Source organism: Malus sylvestris, chromosome 7 (assembly GCF_916048215.2).
Source record: "Malus sylvestris chromosome 7, drMalSylv7.2, whole genome shotgun sequence".
Lineage (NCBI taxonomy): Eukaryota > Viridiplantae > Streptophyta > Magnoliopsida > Rosales > Rosaceae > Malus > Malus sylvestris.
Window position 1 is genome coordinate 11,092,969 of NC_062266.1, and position 15,291 is coordinate 11,108,259.

Consider the following 15,291-nt stretch of genomic DNA (forward strand, 5'->3'; position numbering starts at 1 on the left):
TGCTATACTGGGGTAAATGGCCACGCATGTGGCGTTCAAAGGTGTGTATACCTCATACCTCGGGGTAGGGGCTGTCCTGACACGTGCTTGACCCACTGTGTTGACTGCCTGGGGTCGGGGATTATCATGGCGATACCCTTGGTTATCGCAGTAGTGTCCCTTACTCCTTTTACTAAAATGAGACTGGTAAGGATGGAAATCTTTCCTTTTGCCCTGAGATTGATATGTCTGTTGACTTGGCAAAGTATTAAGTAAGGCAGGGGGAGGCACCGCTGCCGTTTGGAAGGTCGAGGTCTTCTCATTTGGTTGGATCTGGCTTCCACTCCCTACTTGCTGGTAATGGGTGGTTGTGGAGGGTTTCCCTTGATATGTCTTTGCCTTGGCGGAGGCATGGTTGTAAGCCTGTGCCATCACCTCAGAATAAGTCTTCCAAGTGTTGGCATTGATCATGTACTTGAAGAAACAATCACATAGGCCTGATGTGAAGGCCTTGAGGGCGGTCTTGTCATCTGCCTCAGGGCAGCGAGAATACTCATGGCTGAAATGACCAGCATACTCTCGTAGTGACTCGTCCGGCTTCTGGCGAATAGTGTACAAGTCATCTGCATAATGCAAGCGATCGGTCTGGAAGATATGTTGAGAGACAAACAGTTTCCTCAGTTCCTCAAATGATTCTACTGTCTCAAGTGGAAGACGGCAATACCAGTTTAGAGCTCCGCCAAAGAGGATGGAGGGGAAGAGAAGACATCGCTCTTCGTCGGTGTGCATCCGATATGCCATGGTGGACTCAAAGAGGTTAAGGTGTTCAATTGGGTCCTCCCTTCCAGTATAGAGTTGTAAACCAAGCTTTTGTTTTGTCTTCACTTGAAGGGGGTGTCGAGGATCCTCCTTGTAAGAGGGCCAGGCCTAGGTTGGTTCCAGTCAGGTATCTCGGCCTGACGTTCGGCCTTCAACTTGTTTACTTCCTCAAGGAGATGTAGGACAATGGGGTCTTGAGTAGAGTTATGTACCACTGGGATTTTCTTTCGTAAGTCTCTATCGCCTCTTGGAAGTAAGAAAGTTTGAGCAAGGGCGTGTGATTTTTCCTTGGACTCGCCATACTGACTTCTAGGGCTAGTCTGTCGGAATACCTCAGTCCCCTGTACCTTCATGCTTCTCTAGGACATGTCGTTCCTTCCCTAGATTGGCAGCTGGCCTGGGTCGTGGGAGGGGACCGAGTCTTTCAAAAACCCTTGGGTCATTGATCTTTGAGCATATGTGGAGGGGATTCTCTCGACGTTGCTTTAGGAAGTCTCGGCAGTCACGATAAATGGCTTTCGATCCTTCTAACCCTTATGCAAGAAGGTGTCTTCCTCCACTTCTCCTGCTTTGGGTCGAAGCAGCTGGGTTGAGAGAAGTCTTATGTTGATCAATGTTTTGATGATTAGCTCGCTCCTCATCAGGGATACCCATGTCGAAGGAAGGTGACCCTTCGTGTTGGGGGGCACCCAGATGATGGTTGATGTCCACAGGGGCAACAAGCTCGTGTGTTTGAGTACACATAGTTTCGTGAAACGTCTCAAAAAGCTTCTCATACTGCTCTTAGAGGACCTCATTCTTCATTGCTATCTTGTTGTTTTGAGCTTCTAGCTCATCGACTTTAGCTTGAAGAGCAACCCTCTTTCCTTCATTCTTTCATTGCTTCGCACTAGGTGCAAGAGGGGTGTCATTCTGTGTGCTATGGCTTCCTTCGCTCCCTATGTTGGAGAGGGATGCCTAGTCAAAAGAGAGTGTACGAATGGTGGAAACCAGCTTAACAAAGCTGAAGAGAGTGGGAATAAGTGTCGTTCCCACAGACGGCGCCAAATGTTGATGCACAAAATCAGTGAGGACTTTGGTACAACAGAAAGTGTTAAGTTTGTGACCTTCGCTAGATTGCTCCGGTCACTAGTGTGGATATGTAAATTGATAGAGACAGAGAAGCAAACACAAGATGTACATGGTTCACCCAGATTGGCTACGTCTACGGAGTATAGGAGTTCTCATTAATTGTGAAGGGTTTACACAAGTACATAGGTTTAAGCTCTCCTTTAGTGAGTACAAGTGAATGATTTAGTACAAATGACATTAGGAAATATTGTGAGAGAATGATCTCTATTTATAGAAGAGAGTTTCTAGTTTCATTCTGACATTGACACGTGTCGTGTTGTGATTGGCTTCTGATGTTGACACGTGTCACGCTGTGATTGGCCTCCTGGTTGTAAGGAAACTCTTCTGGGTCCTTGACGGTATAACGTTGACTGATGCTCAGTAGTTTCGGGATTGGTCAAGTATGGTACAAACACATTGTATAAATCATTTTTTCAACTTTAAAGTGTGGCTTAAAAAGAAGCTTTAAACAAGTAGCAATAATTTCCTATTGAAAAATTACTTTAGTCTAAAGAAGGCTTTTCAATTGCACTGTACCAATGAACAGTATTTTGCACCACATTTCACTCTATTTAAGGACATGCCATTATTCTTAGCATTTAGCCTGGGCATTTTTTTTTCAAGTTTAGTTGGATGGCCTTTGGGGGTTTGGGTTGTGACTTGGTTGGTGGCTTTTGTTTATGGTTGGATTTTTCGGATGGATGGCCGACACGGGCAGGCCTAGCCTGCAACGATGGCAGAGACATGAGAGGAAGAGTTGTCGGATGGCAGAGAGAAGATGAGGGGTCGCGCGATGCCAGAGAGAAGAGAGAAGAGAAGAGAGAAGAAAACTCCTGGAAGGAAAAATTGGAGGAGAAAGGGAGGGGTAGGATGAGCAAAGCAATAAGTAGGGCTACCCGAAATTTGGGTTTTGTTTTTCTCGGTAAGGTCTGCTTAGAGAAGCGGTGAGGCATGAAGGGACGCCTAAACCTAGGGTTGGTTTCAAAGATTTGGTTCCAGCTAGAAGCTATCTTTGCAAGCATTGATGAAGATTTCTCCCAGCTGGCAGCTTCAATTCCTTTCAAAGCTAAGTGTTCCTTTTGAACCGATTTTTCCATTATTTCACTGTTTCTGGTTTGAACTTGCTTAGAAACCTGTATTTTTTCCTGCTTTGTTTTCTGTTTGGTTCTGCTTCTGGTTCGGTTATTCAACTTTTAGATAGGATTGAAAGATTTGTTTTTTAATTATTAAATTGGAACAGAAAAATAGATATTTTGTGCTGCCTTCTTCACTGCCTGATAAAACCACTTCCTCCTCATTTCTCTTTTTCTTCCTGTTGTGTTGGTCTTTCAGTGTCATAGCTTCTCTGCTGAAATCAAACTGTATGCATTTTGCCCCTTTTTTTTTCATTACCCTATTATTTGTTGTTGTCCTCACCCTGTGAATCGAATGCTGAGTTTTTTTACCCTATTATTTGTTTTTGTTCATTCACATATGATGCACTGTTAATCGTTTCCTAATAAATATGTTTATATATGTTATTTTCTGTTTGGTTTGATTCACAGGGATAGCTTTTTTATGGTTGTTGTTGTTAGAAATAAATTTAATTTTTTATGCCTTTGAAGAAACCCTGTGAATCAAAGGCTCAGCTTTTTTATGCTTTTTTGTGGTTGTTGTTGTTGTTGTTGGTTTGTTCAAAAGAATATGTTGTTGTTAGAAATAGATTTAATTTTTTAAGGTTGTTATTTTCTGAGGATCATTCATGGTCACCAGTGAAAAGAAGTGTGATTTGTTCAATCATTTTTCAGAATACTAATCCTAAACTTATTAAATTTATTGACCAGGTCATTTTTCTTTCAATTCCGAAGTTTGTATTTTAGCAACTTGGATCGTTGGGCAGAGCACTTCACCCCTTGGCTTTTGAGGTATATTTATTTGAGATTGTTATGGTGGAATGTGCAATCGTTATGTCATATTTCAAATCAAAATTGATTCTGTCATGAATAATTCATATGATCAGTTCTTTTATTTCAGAGCAATATTTTTTCTTTATCGGTTTATGTAGATCGGGTAGCGTTCGATAGTTGATGGATTGATGCCTAGAATCCTACTACTAATTTTGGGCTACAGGCTTGACCATTATTTACAGCAGAGATGTTGTTTTGAGATTAAGAGACCTTAGGAAACTATCATACAAGACTATACTTACAATTGAATTTCGTTTTGGAGTTCATAAGAGGAATGTGTTTATGGAACTGAATATCTTCTTTTTCTTTTCGTGGTTTTCTCACTAGGAAATGCTCAAGTTCTATCATGTATTTTTTGTTAATTGAGTTTTGATTTTCACAGTAATTGTACAACTCTATTCCATCATGATTGAATCTGCCTCACAGATCTTCTTTCTGTGCCTCCTTCAAAACTCCTATCGTGAGTTCCAAATGTACCCCCAATTGTATTTTCTCTCTCTCTCTCTACGCTTTTGAAAGGTTCCAATTTCTTGCGTTCTTAAGCTTGTGCCTCCGAAATCACCTTAATTTTGTGTTTAATTTGGTTTTCTTTTGTTATAAATTCTGAATTTTGTCTTTAATTTGGGCTTTGTGGGTTTAGAATTTAGAATTTGTAAGTAATTAGCTTTAATTTTGTCTGTTATTATTGGGTTTGAGTAAATTTCAACCTTTCGTCTTTGTTCTTAATATTTTTAAGTTCCCTATGTTAAATACCAGGTGTTTTTTTCATTTAGCATCTTATGATTTTTATGAATTACAGCTTCTGCAGTATTTTCCAAGTACATTTTATATACATACACGGTACACGCACATGGCTTATGGCTTTTTTTATCGCTTGGAAGCTTTTATTGTTTTTCGTCACCAATACAACATACTCTTATACACTTATGCAGCCCATGCACTCAAAGACACAGTACACACATTATTGTTATTCCTTATTTGATTATTGGGATGCCAAAATTTTAAGACTTTGTGTTTAAATTGATTCTTTGGTATACTCAGTTAATTAAGACTGTTCTTAACTTTCTGTTTCCTGATTCAATTTGTTTTGGGTGCACTGTTTGAGGATAGGGTTGAGGGAACAAGTGTGTTGGCTGCAAAGAGAGGGTGGGGTTAATGGATTGTATCTCTCCCTCTCTGTCACATCTCCTCTTCTATCATTTACCATTTCCTTCCATTTGCGATTGTGTTGGGGGTTTTGTTTGTAGCCTGTGATTCTACCTGAGGTTGTTTATTTTTACTTGGTCTGAAAGCACGTCCAATTGCTTGCCTGCGCACAAATGGCTTAAGATGGACATCCATAAGTATACGTTGAGACACCCCACCGAATATTTTCCACCTCCACTTGGCTTAATTGCGTGAAAGAACACCTTACCGGCAGGAGGATTGTTAAATCTAGCTGTCAACCATTCCTGCCCCTAATTGGTTAGATTTAACAATCCCCCTGCTGCTAGGCTGTTTTTTAGCTTAGTTAAGGCATGTGGGGATGGTGTGTCTACAACCTTTTTTTTTGTGACTCAGCTGATTATACCTATGTTAATAGGGACACCAAAACACATCTATCTGATCCATCTTTTCTACACTGTTTTTCTTCATTTTTGCAATTAAAAAATGTATTTTACATATGCGTGTGTGTTTATGCTCAGTGTTTATTCTAATAACAGTGAAAATATGTACGAATTACCAAACATTAGTATAGGTTTAAACATCGATATAAATACAACAAATACAAAAGTAAATAAAATTTAGAATGTAAATGGTTCCTTGCCGATTAATTTACTGAGTTTTACGTGACGATCACCTTTTATATTTATATTTAGTGGCTCTGACTTGGTTTTGTTTGTTTGAAAATGTATGTTGTCGTGCCTGTTTAAGGTGGTTATATGTTTGTTTCTTTTTAACAAGGTTCATATTTGTTTCTCCTTATCCTATTCTCTGTGTGTTGGTATAGGGAGATAATTTTTTTTTAAAACAGGACAAATTTTTCCTCTTCTCTGTGTTTTTGTAAAGCCTTAAATGACATACGTTATCTCTTTGTGCATGATCAATGACCGGCTACGGAATATTATATGTATGTAATATGTTTTCAGGGGAATGTTATCCTTTTTTGTTACTGCACAGAAGAAGAAAAAACAATGCATTGGGTGCATCTGTTTTTTTATCATTTATTTCTGAAAAGGCCAATATATGCAGCAGCACTGCTAAGATGAGGTAGTTCAGATTGCAATTTTAGTTGGTTTATGCAAAGATTCTGATGGTTTTCTCTTTTTAAATTTGTTCCTGTTTGATTAATGTTTTTCAATTTAAATTTTACTCCTTTCCAACTTAGGCTGCTTTACTGAAAAAACGATAGAGATTTTAACGTGTGATCTTATTTTAGCTTGCTAAAAATAAAAAGATTCATCGTATATACATGTTGTGTGCCCCATGGTAATGCACTGTTTTTAGTTGGTGTGTCCTTTGGCTCAAATTTAGAGATGGTTTATTGACTATTTAGTTTGTTGAACGACACCATTTCCTACTTTATAAAGCTCTTTTTTTTTTTTTTTGCTCAGACCGTCTTACTCTACCCTCTATGTCTCTGTGATTCTCTATGTGATTCTGTATTCCGTAATGCCATTTTTGCTTCTGAAAAAACCTTATTGCAGGTTCCATTTCCATTTCAAATTTTGTGTTAAGCTTTGTGCTGCTGTGCATTTCTTCATGCACTTATCGTTAGAATATGAATTAGTGGTACAATACTTATCTCTTATGTAGGTTGAATTTTGTGAGAGTGTCAATTGAATATGCATGCTTTTGGAATGAGAGAATCAATGGAACCAAACAGTAGATGTTTTCGCCAACAGCTGGCCTAGGTTATGGAAAATTGTTTAAACGATGACCGAAACTAAATTATTTTAGAAACTATGGTCAGTTTTTTTTGTCATTTCATTTATTCAGAAGTTACTAACTGGGGGCTGGATTAAGTTTGATAGAAGGGGGGATGCATGTAATTGAAGAAATTCAAACAGTACCTTGGGTTGTAATTACTGAGATTTTTGCTATGGTGCAGTTTTTGTCCCTAATGGTAATTTGAATTCTGAATTTGAATTATGGGGTTTTTAGGCCGTTTGAAGCTGGACAAGCTCATGTCCTTTCCATGTTATAGAAACTTTGCTAAGTTACCACATTCAACAAGTGGCAGTCTCCATTTCCAGTTGATCTTTATGTAGCAGTGTTTAATGTGATTATTGGGATGCCAAACTTTAAGAATTTGTGTTTAATTTGATTCTTTGGTATACTTAGTTAATTAACTAAGAATTGGATTACATTTAGATCATATATATATATATATGTATATATATATGATTTTGGACTGTAGTTTTTCTCTAAGTTCATTTGTTTTGATTCAATGGGTTAGTGAGTTAAGGTTGTTCTTAACTTTCTGTTTCCTTATTGAATTTGCTTTGATTCAGTTGGGTTAGTGAGCTAAATTGCAAAAGAGGGGGATGGGGGTTTAAGTTTCCAAATGGCTCTTATGGGTTGTGTATAAGGCTAGAGGATTTTAACTTTTGAGACATACCCTTTGTTTGGTGCACTTTCACAGATTGAGTCCATTATATTGTCACAATTTAAGTTACTGTTGTTGTATACGTTTGTTTCCACTTTGAATTCTTAATCTCAGTCTTACTGCTGTTTCGCAGGTTAGATCGGGCTCATATTGTACAATCGTGATCTGGTTTTGCTGCTGCCTTTAATCTATGGGTTCTTAGCCATACATTTCAATCAAGCCTTTGGTATGTCATGAACTTCGATTCGTGTTTCCCCATGCTTTCCGTTTCAGCTAGTGTAATTTAGAATTTTTTAACTAAACCTTTTGTTTCTTCGTCGTTTGTTTAATTCTTTGTTTCTCATTCTTTGTTGTCTCTGTCACCTCTGATTGTCCAAAGGTCCGATGGTACTTTTTTTTTTTCGGTTTAAATAATGTCTATCCAATTCGATTATTTTTTTGAATTTTCTTGCTGTTTCTGTGATTCTGATTTAACCAACTGTTTTTAATTCTTTATCAAATGTTGTTAGGCATCTTATGTGTTTTTTGTTGGTTGCTTGCTTTCTTTATTGCGTTCTCACTTTTCTAAATCATTCTTCGAAGGTCAGTTACTTTGGTTGGTTGGTGTTTTTGTTAGGTTTTTCTGGTAGTCAACTCTTTCATCCTCCCCAAGGTGCTTTAATAAGTGCTGTTAATAACTTCAATCTCTCAACAAACCAGACATATTTCCAAAAAAAAAATTCAGAACTTCCATATTTAAGTTTTTAAAATTTTTGACCGTGTTATTCTTAAGACCTACAAGCTAAACAGTTTTTCCTAAAAAACATAGATATTGACGCTGTATTTAATTTGTGATTCAGGGTAAATAAAATGGTGAAAGAGATTGATCGAAGCGAACAACAAATTCTAGGAGGAGTTTTGGTTAAAAATTTAAAGGAACTGATTGAGGCTCGAAACAATGCATTGATTCGAAACACGGTACAAATATATAGAGAAACTGCCCCAAGACCCAATACAAAGATATCAGTGAAAATTGAAAAAACAAGACTGGGTTTGCGTGTTTATGGTAAGGGTGCAAATCGAAACAAATTGGTGGTCCACACTATCCATTCACCTGAAAATCGTAGTAATTCGCCGAAAGAACAAGTTCAGTTGGAAAAAGAAGTTTAGCATTTGTTTTTTTTTTGGGTTTTCGATGAGATCTACAAGTTTGGTTGCTGCAACAAGATTGGAATTTTATTGCTCTTCCTTGCCTCCACTGTAATAGTGTTCTGGGTTTTCAATGTATAGAAACGGAACGAGTGTTAGCGAAGATAAAAGCCGTGTAAACCTTTTTTGTTCGGTCATGACATCAATAATGTAAACAATTAACCTTTTTACTATTTTAAGGATAATGTGTTGGCATGCTAGGATTATGTTTCTCTGCTTATATATTTTTAGCATTTCTGTTGTTGTTCATATGATCATTTGAATCATGCTTCTTTGCTGGTTATGCACTTTTAAGACATTTGTTGTATTAATGTTTTGGTATTATTGGTCAGCGGGCTGTTCTCATGACCAAATTGTTTTTTTCCTTATGTGGAATCTTTTTTGCACCTTTTTGGTGTAGTTCTATCTCGCTGATGAATGTTTTTTGCTGGCAATAACCTTATTGTGCTGGAATTATGTTTCTTTCCTTATATTTTTACGCCATTTCTACCATTGATAGAATCTTTTAGCCAATGCTTCTTCGCTGGTTATGCACTTTTAAGGCGGTTGTCTTGATGTTATAGTTTTCTTAGTCAGTGGGCCGTTCTTATTGGTTTATAACTATTTGAATATAGAAGGCATGAATAGCATACGACAAATGAAAGAATTTGAAATAGAAGGGGTGAGTGTTGTATACAAATGGTGGGTTAAGAGGTGGTGAAGCAAGATTAATAGTAATGGTTTCGTGGTTGTGTTAATGGTCGTGAAAAGCATTGCGCCTCGCAAGAGTGGTCAATCTCACCTTTGTCTCTCTCTATACAATTTCAAATTTGTTGTTAGATAGATGCATATTTACCTTTGACTTTGTTGCTTCTATTGACGTGAAAAATACTCATATCTCGCTTTTACAATTTGATTAGTGGTTGGTTAGATTTACCTATTTCTTTTACAAACAGTTTGGTTTTATGTACTCCGTCTGCTTTCCTTCGTAAAAGTATATAAAAACTGCCTCATGAAACTAATTCAAATTATTCAACCTATGGATAATACATTCTATTCAATATCTTTTAAATCTCGCAGTGTGTTTCAAATTCAAAGTAAGTAGATTTGTTGCACGTTCTTCGTCTAAAGATATTCTAAAGAGGCCGATTTGTATTATCAAGGGGAGAAGAAAGATATATATGATTAATTTAGTTAATTTTTTTGTCATTTGCTTTCCTTTCCATATAGTTTATAGTGTGATGTCCAACATTTGTGTAGGCCCCAATGATATCATATGCTTTTTCGTTGGGAGCAACCTATAAATTTTTTGATAGATAAATTATTTGATGCTAGCATAAGCTAAATCCTCTCGAAAATTGGTTTACTTTTCACATATTTCTATAATATTTTCATACAAAAAATGTTATACTCTTTCTGTATTCGGTTCACAAAGGCACCGCAACATTTTTGCCCTTGGATATTCAAAACTAAAATTGGTTTTACATTGTTAATTTGTTTAATTAGCATCTGGTTTGGTGAACTCTGGTATGTTTGATGGAACTAAAGTGTGTCATAGAAGTATGACAGTTAGTATAATAGTTAACAGTGGATTATTGCACAATAGACAAAACACATTTTATCTGGGTTCCATTTTTGGAATGAGCATGTGTATCTCATTGTATGTAGAATTTATTTCAGTTGAAGTAACATGCTTAACATTTGTACATAGGAGTTCCGAAATTGTCCTAATATGTTTTTTGGCTTGGAAAATTTTAGGTGAGAAATACTAGATAATATAATTATAGACATAACTTACATTTCAATGTTCTTGGGTACAATAGTTGCATTATCATCAGATAAAGCATATAACTAACATGCTAAATTGTACTGATAATACTTACAGAACCTAGAACTAATGGCTATAGTGTTTAGTAATTGGTGTAGCTTTGCTAGGATGTCTGTTTCACCAGTGTGTGATTAGTGGTAACAAAATTTTGCCACTGTCTTTGAGCTATTCATTACTGTTCTGTGAGTTAGTGCTAATCAATTTGCTTTGTTTGCGATTTTCAGAAAATTGAATCATTAGCTGGAAAACTTCCCCCTTTGACTTCTGAGGTATATTATTTAACACTGGTTTAATTATTGTTCTTACATTTTTTTGTGCACATCGGGATTAGATGAAGCTATCTAATTATGTCATCCTTTGACTATGTATGAGCACGATAGCAGTAGAATTTGTGATTGTTACATCCTTAAGTTGGTGTAATGTAAAAAAGATTCAAGCCATCAAAACTATACTGAATTATAATTCTAAATAAAAGGCAGGTAAAAATGAACAACGTGGATAAACATGCTGTGAGAGAACTGATTCAAAAACACATTTTAACAGCTTTATCCAGCTGATAATTCATAATATTATCAAGTATAAATGATTGGTCGTTAGTTAAACCCATCTGAGATGCAGAAAAAATTAACATTTCAAATCAAAATTATGATCGTTTATGTCGCTTTATTCAATAATATCTCCAATATGGTGAATGTTGTACAATGCAAAACAAATTGGTTTGAGTTTGATTCTAGGTAAACATATGCATCCTACGTAATGAAATCACATCATGGGTTTCTATGATTCCCTAAATAGATTTAATGATGATGTTTTCCAACGTTTACGAGATCAGACATTGTGGATGGCAAAATTATGATCATTTATGTCATTCTGTTCAATACCATCTCCAATATGGTGAATGTTGTACAATGCAAAACAAATTGGTTTGAGTTTGATTCTAGGTAAACATATGCATCCTAGGTAATGAAATCACATCATGGGTTTCTATGATTCCCTAAACAGATTTAATGATGATGTTTTCCAGCGTTTACAACATCAGACATTGTGGATGTCAACTTTAATCTTCAAACTTTCTTATAGTCGTACTTTCTCATGATTTATGTAATCCTGTTAGGCTACAAAAAAGTATTTTCACCTATTGTGTGCATGTCCTATCTTTAAAGTATTGAAGCACACATCATTTCATTCATATACGTGTTTATATTTTCTCTTTCTTTTTCTAGCTTCTGTAACTTCAGTTCTAATTGTTGGGATCCTACATTACTACTTGGTAGCGTTTGTAAGCAGCTGCGCTTACGCTTCTATATCGGTTAGATTTCTTGATCTTTAAACAACCATCACCTCATTTGTTTCTGTTTACTTTTTTGTGGCCTTCAACATGCAATCATCGATGGATACTTTTTATTTTTATTTTTATCATGGATGCTTTATTATTTAATCTTTATGCTGGTTTCTTTTATCACAACTTTTTTTTTTTACAATTATAAACGATTTTTATCCATACTTTTTACTATATCACTCAGCTATGCATATGATATATTTGTGTTTTTATTGACTGATTGATTTAATGAATTGTGGTCCATTGCTAATTTCATATGCTTAACATAGTTTTTTGCTTTGTGTATTGCTTTTATTAAACAACAAACCACTTCTGTTTCTATGTGTTTTTCCCGTTTATGTAGTTTTATGTCTACACGAATACGGCAACGTAGAAGGGCCGTTGGAAATCAACGTCCCGTTTTGCATGAGTTTGTTGCGGATGTTGATCTTAGTGAATCAAACTTGCAAGATGTTCCCACCGATTACAATGACGAATATAATGATGTTTCAAGCTCTTTTCCACTTTTAGAAAACCAAAACAAACCACCCCAAACATTTGCATCAAATTTCGAACAGAAAATTCCCATCAATGATGTTTCTGCCCCACATTTGTCGCCTGCGACAACTTCTCATCCTATTTTTGTGCCAATTTTTCTTGCTGATCGTGCCACTGTGCACAATATGTTAGTCAGTGATGCTCAAGCCAATCATGTTATCCTCAACCTGCTCATCACTGGACAGGCTACTTATCAAAAAAAAAAAAAAAAGTATGCAACTTTTTAACATAACTCTATTCACATTTTATTGCTAATTTCAAGACTTCACTTTTCTCAGGTAGTTAACTTCTAGCTGTTTATGTGATGGATGCTTCTGATAATCTTTGTTTTTATAGGGATTGTTCCAGAATATATTAATTTTGGCTTAAGAAACTGCCAATGTCAATATTGCAGTGCCCTCTTTTGGTCTACAGAACAAAGGGTAACGAACGCTTCATCTGGTTCTACCCCCCAGTTTACTGCGTGTTGCATGAGTCAAAAAGTTACATTCCCACGCATTAAACCCACCCCTGCTTATTTAGATCATTTGTTGAATCCCAAAAATTCTCCAAGCTGCTTGACATTTAAAACAAATGTCAGATCATATAATTCAATGATGGCGGTTACTTCAATGGGAGCCAAAGTCGATGCATTGATCAACAAGGGTCGGGGTCCTTATGTTTTTAAGATTAATGGTCAAGTGCATCATTTAATGGGTTCTTTGTTGCCTACAGAGGGCGAAACTCCTAAATTTGCACAATTGTACATTCATGATACTCAAAATGAAGTCAGCAATCGTATTAGTTGCTTTGGTGGATCAAAAATCGTTGAAACACACGATCAAGATGTTGTTCATGGCCTCATTAAAATGTTGGATGAACATAATGAGGTTGTTCAACTTTTTAGAATCGCCAGAGATAAGATTGATGAAGGGTCCACAACTCATTTACGTTTGCGTTTGTACGGTGCACAAGGTAACCATGATGCACAGTATAATTTACCGGTGTGTGATGGGATTGGTGGCTTGATAGTAGGGGATATTGGTGAATTTCACACTGAAAGAGATATCACTGTGGAACATAGGACGGAAGGCCTACAATGAATCACAAAGTTGCATCCTAAGTACATGGCTCTACAATATCCTCTCATTTTCCCATACGGTGAAGATGGATATAAGAAAGGCCTTCCTTGGAATCCAAATTTTAAAAGGAAAAAAGACTGAAGGAATATCAATGAAAGCGTTTCTGGGTTATCAAATTCAGTATAGACCAGGACACAACAACACCCTGTTGAAAGGCGGCAGACTGTTTCAACAATATTTAGTTGATACATATGCAACGCTTGAAGAAGATAGGTTAGATTTCATCAGGGCAAATCAAGATTCTTTTAGAACTGAAGGTCTTAAAGGAATTCATGAAGCACTTAAAGTAGGAAATACAAGCAGTTCTACACTTGGTAAAAGGGTCATTTTGCCAACTTCGTTTACTGGCAGTGTTAGATATATAATAAACAATTATCAAGATGCCATGGCCATATGCCGTCAATTTGGAAATCCTGATTTATTTATCATTTTTACCTGCAATGCTAAGTGGCCTGAAATTATTGAAGATCTACGTGATAAACCTGCTTGTAAAGTTGAAGACATGCCTGATATAGTCTCCAGAATTTTTTAAAGCAAAGCTTAATCATATGATTAAGTTCATCAAATCAGGCCAACCTTTTGGTGATGTTGAATCTAGTTAGTTCATCATTCATACTCAAATTTCTTCTTTTATTTGTTTATTCATCTTCTCACTATATGTGTAGACCATTATGTTTTAAAAATTTTGCATTTTTTTTTCTTCTAAAACAGTGATTTACACGGTGGAGTTCCAAAAACGAGGTCTTCCTCATTGTCACATATTGGTTTGGGTAAACAAGCATTTTAAATGTCATTCTCCCTATGATATTGATTCTATCATTTCGGCTGAGATGCCTGATGAAGAATCTGATAAGGTTGGATTCGATGTAGTTTCTCAATATATGATCCACGTGCCATGTGGTCTTGCAAATCAATTTTCACCTTGCATGAAAGAAAACAAATGTTCAAAAAAATTTCCTAAACCTTTCACAAGTGAAACCACTTTTTCAGATGATGGTTTCGTTGCATATAAGCGTCGAGATTTCGATAACATATTTGTTCTAAAAAATGGAATCAAGCTTGATAACACATTTGTTGTCCCTTACAATCGTGAGCTATTATTAAAATATCAAGCACATATAAATGTTGAATCCTGCTGTCAATCAACACTAATCAAGTATCTATTTAAGTACATAACTAAAGGCGTTGATCGAGCTAGAGCTGTTTTTGAGGATGAAGAGTTTGATGAGGTTGTGGCTTATCTAAATTGTAGATATTTATGCCCTTATGAAGCAGTTTGGAGATTGTTACAATTTCACATTCATGTTAGAGAACCATCAGTTGAGAGGTTACCTATACACCTTCCATTTGATCAAAATGTTATTTTCAAAGACACAGATGATCTAAACTATGTTGTTAACCGCTCTAAGCTCGAAAGCACTATGTTAACACAATGGTTTGAAAGCAATGTCCAAGACCCTGATGCACGTAAGTTAGCTTACGTTAAATTTCCTACCAAGTATGTTTGGAAAAAAGACGAAAAACAATGGAACCGTAGAAAACAAGGCAGGTCTCTAGGTAGAGTTGTATACATTCACCCTACTGCCGGTGAATTATACTATTTGAGGTTGTTGCTTAACCACCAAAAAGGCTGCTTTAGTTTTGACCATTTAAAGACCGTCAAAAACATTCTTCAACCAACTTTTCAAGCTGCATGCAACTCTCTTGGTTTATTAGGAGACGACAAAGAATGGAATAGTGCTATGTTAGAAGCGATTGTTACAGCATCATCTTTTCAATTAAGGGAATTGTTTGTCACATTGGTTCTCTTTTGTGATGTTGCTGATCCATCAACTTTGTTTGAAGCACATTGGAAA

General features: G+C 36.2%; 2 protein-coding genes across 2 annotated transcripts in view; one reads left to right on the forward strand and one right to left on the reverse strand.

The window, feature by feature from the left end:
• The window catches only part of LOC126628555 (uncharacterized), a 111,477-nt gene that overhangs the window by 92,272 nt on the left and 3,914 nt on the right, over positions 1–15,291 (reverse strand). The gene's annotated exons all lie outside the window — the stretch shown is intronic.
• Positions 12,454–13,504, forward strand: LOC126628552 (uncharacterized). The gene is made up of 2 exons (XM_050298287.1): positions 12,454–12,525; positions 12,651–13,504. Exons 1-2 carry the CDS (start codon positions 12,468–12,470, stop codon positions 13,394–13,396), a joined length of 804 nt encoding a protein of 267 aa, XP_050154244.1. The 5' UTR covers positions 12,454–12,467; the 3' UTR covers positions 13,397–13,504.

Excerpts from the sequence above, each read along its gene's own strand:
- LOC126628552 (XM_050298287.1), top strand. The coding sequence starts at position 12,468 with ATGTTATCCTCAACCTGCTCATCACTGGACAGGCTACTTATCAAAAAA. Across the intron at positions 12,526-12,650 it reads TATCAAAAAAAAAAAAAAAA|GGATTGTTCCAGAATATATT; the intron begins GTATGCAACTTT and ends TTGTTTTTATAG.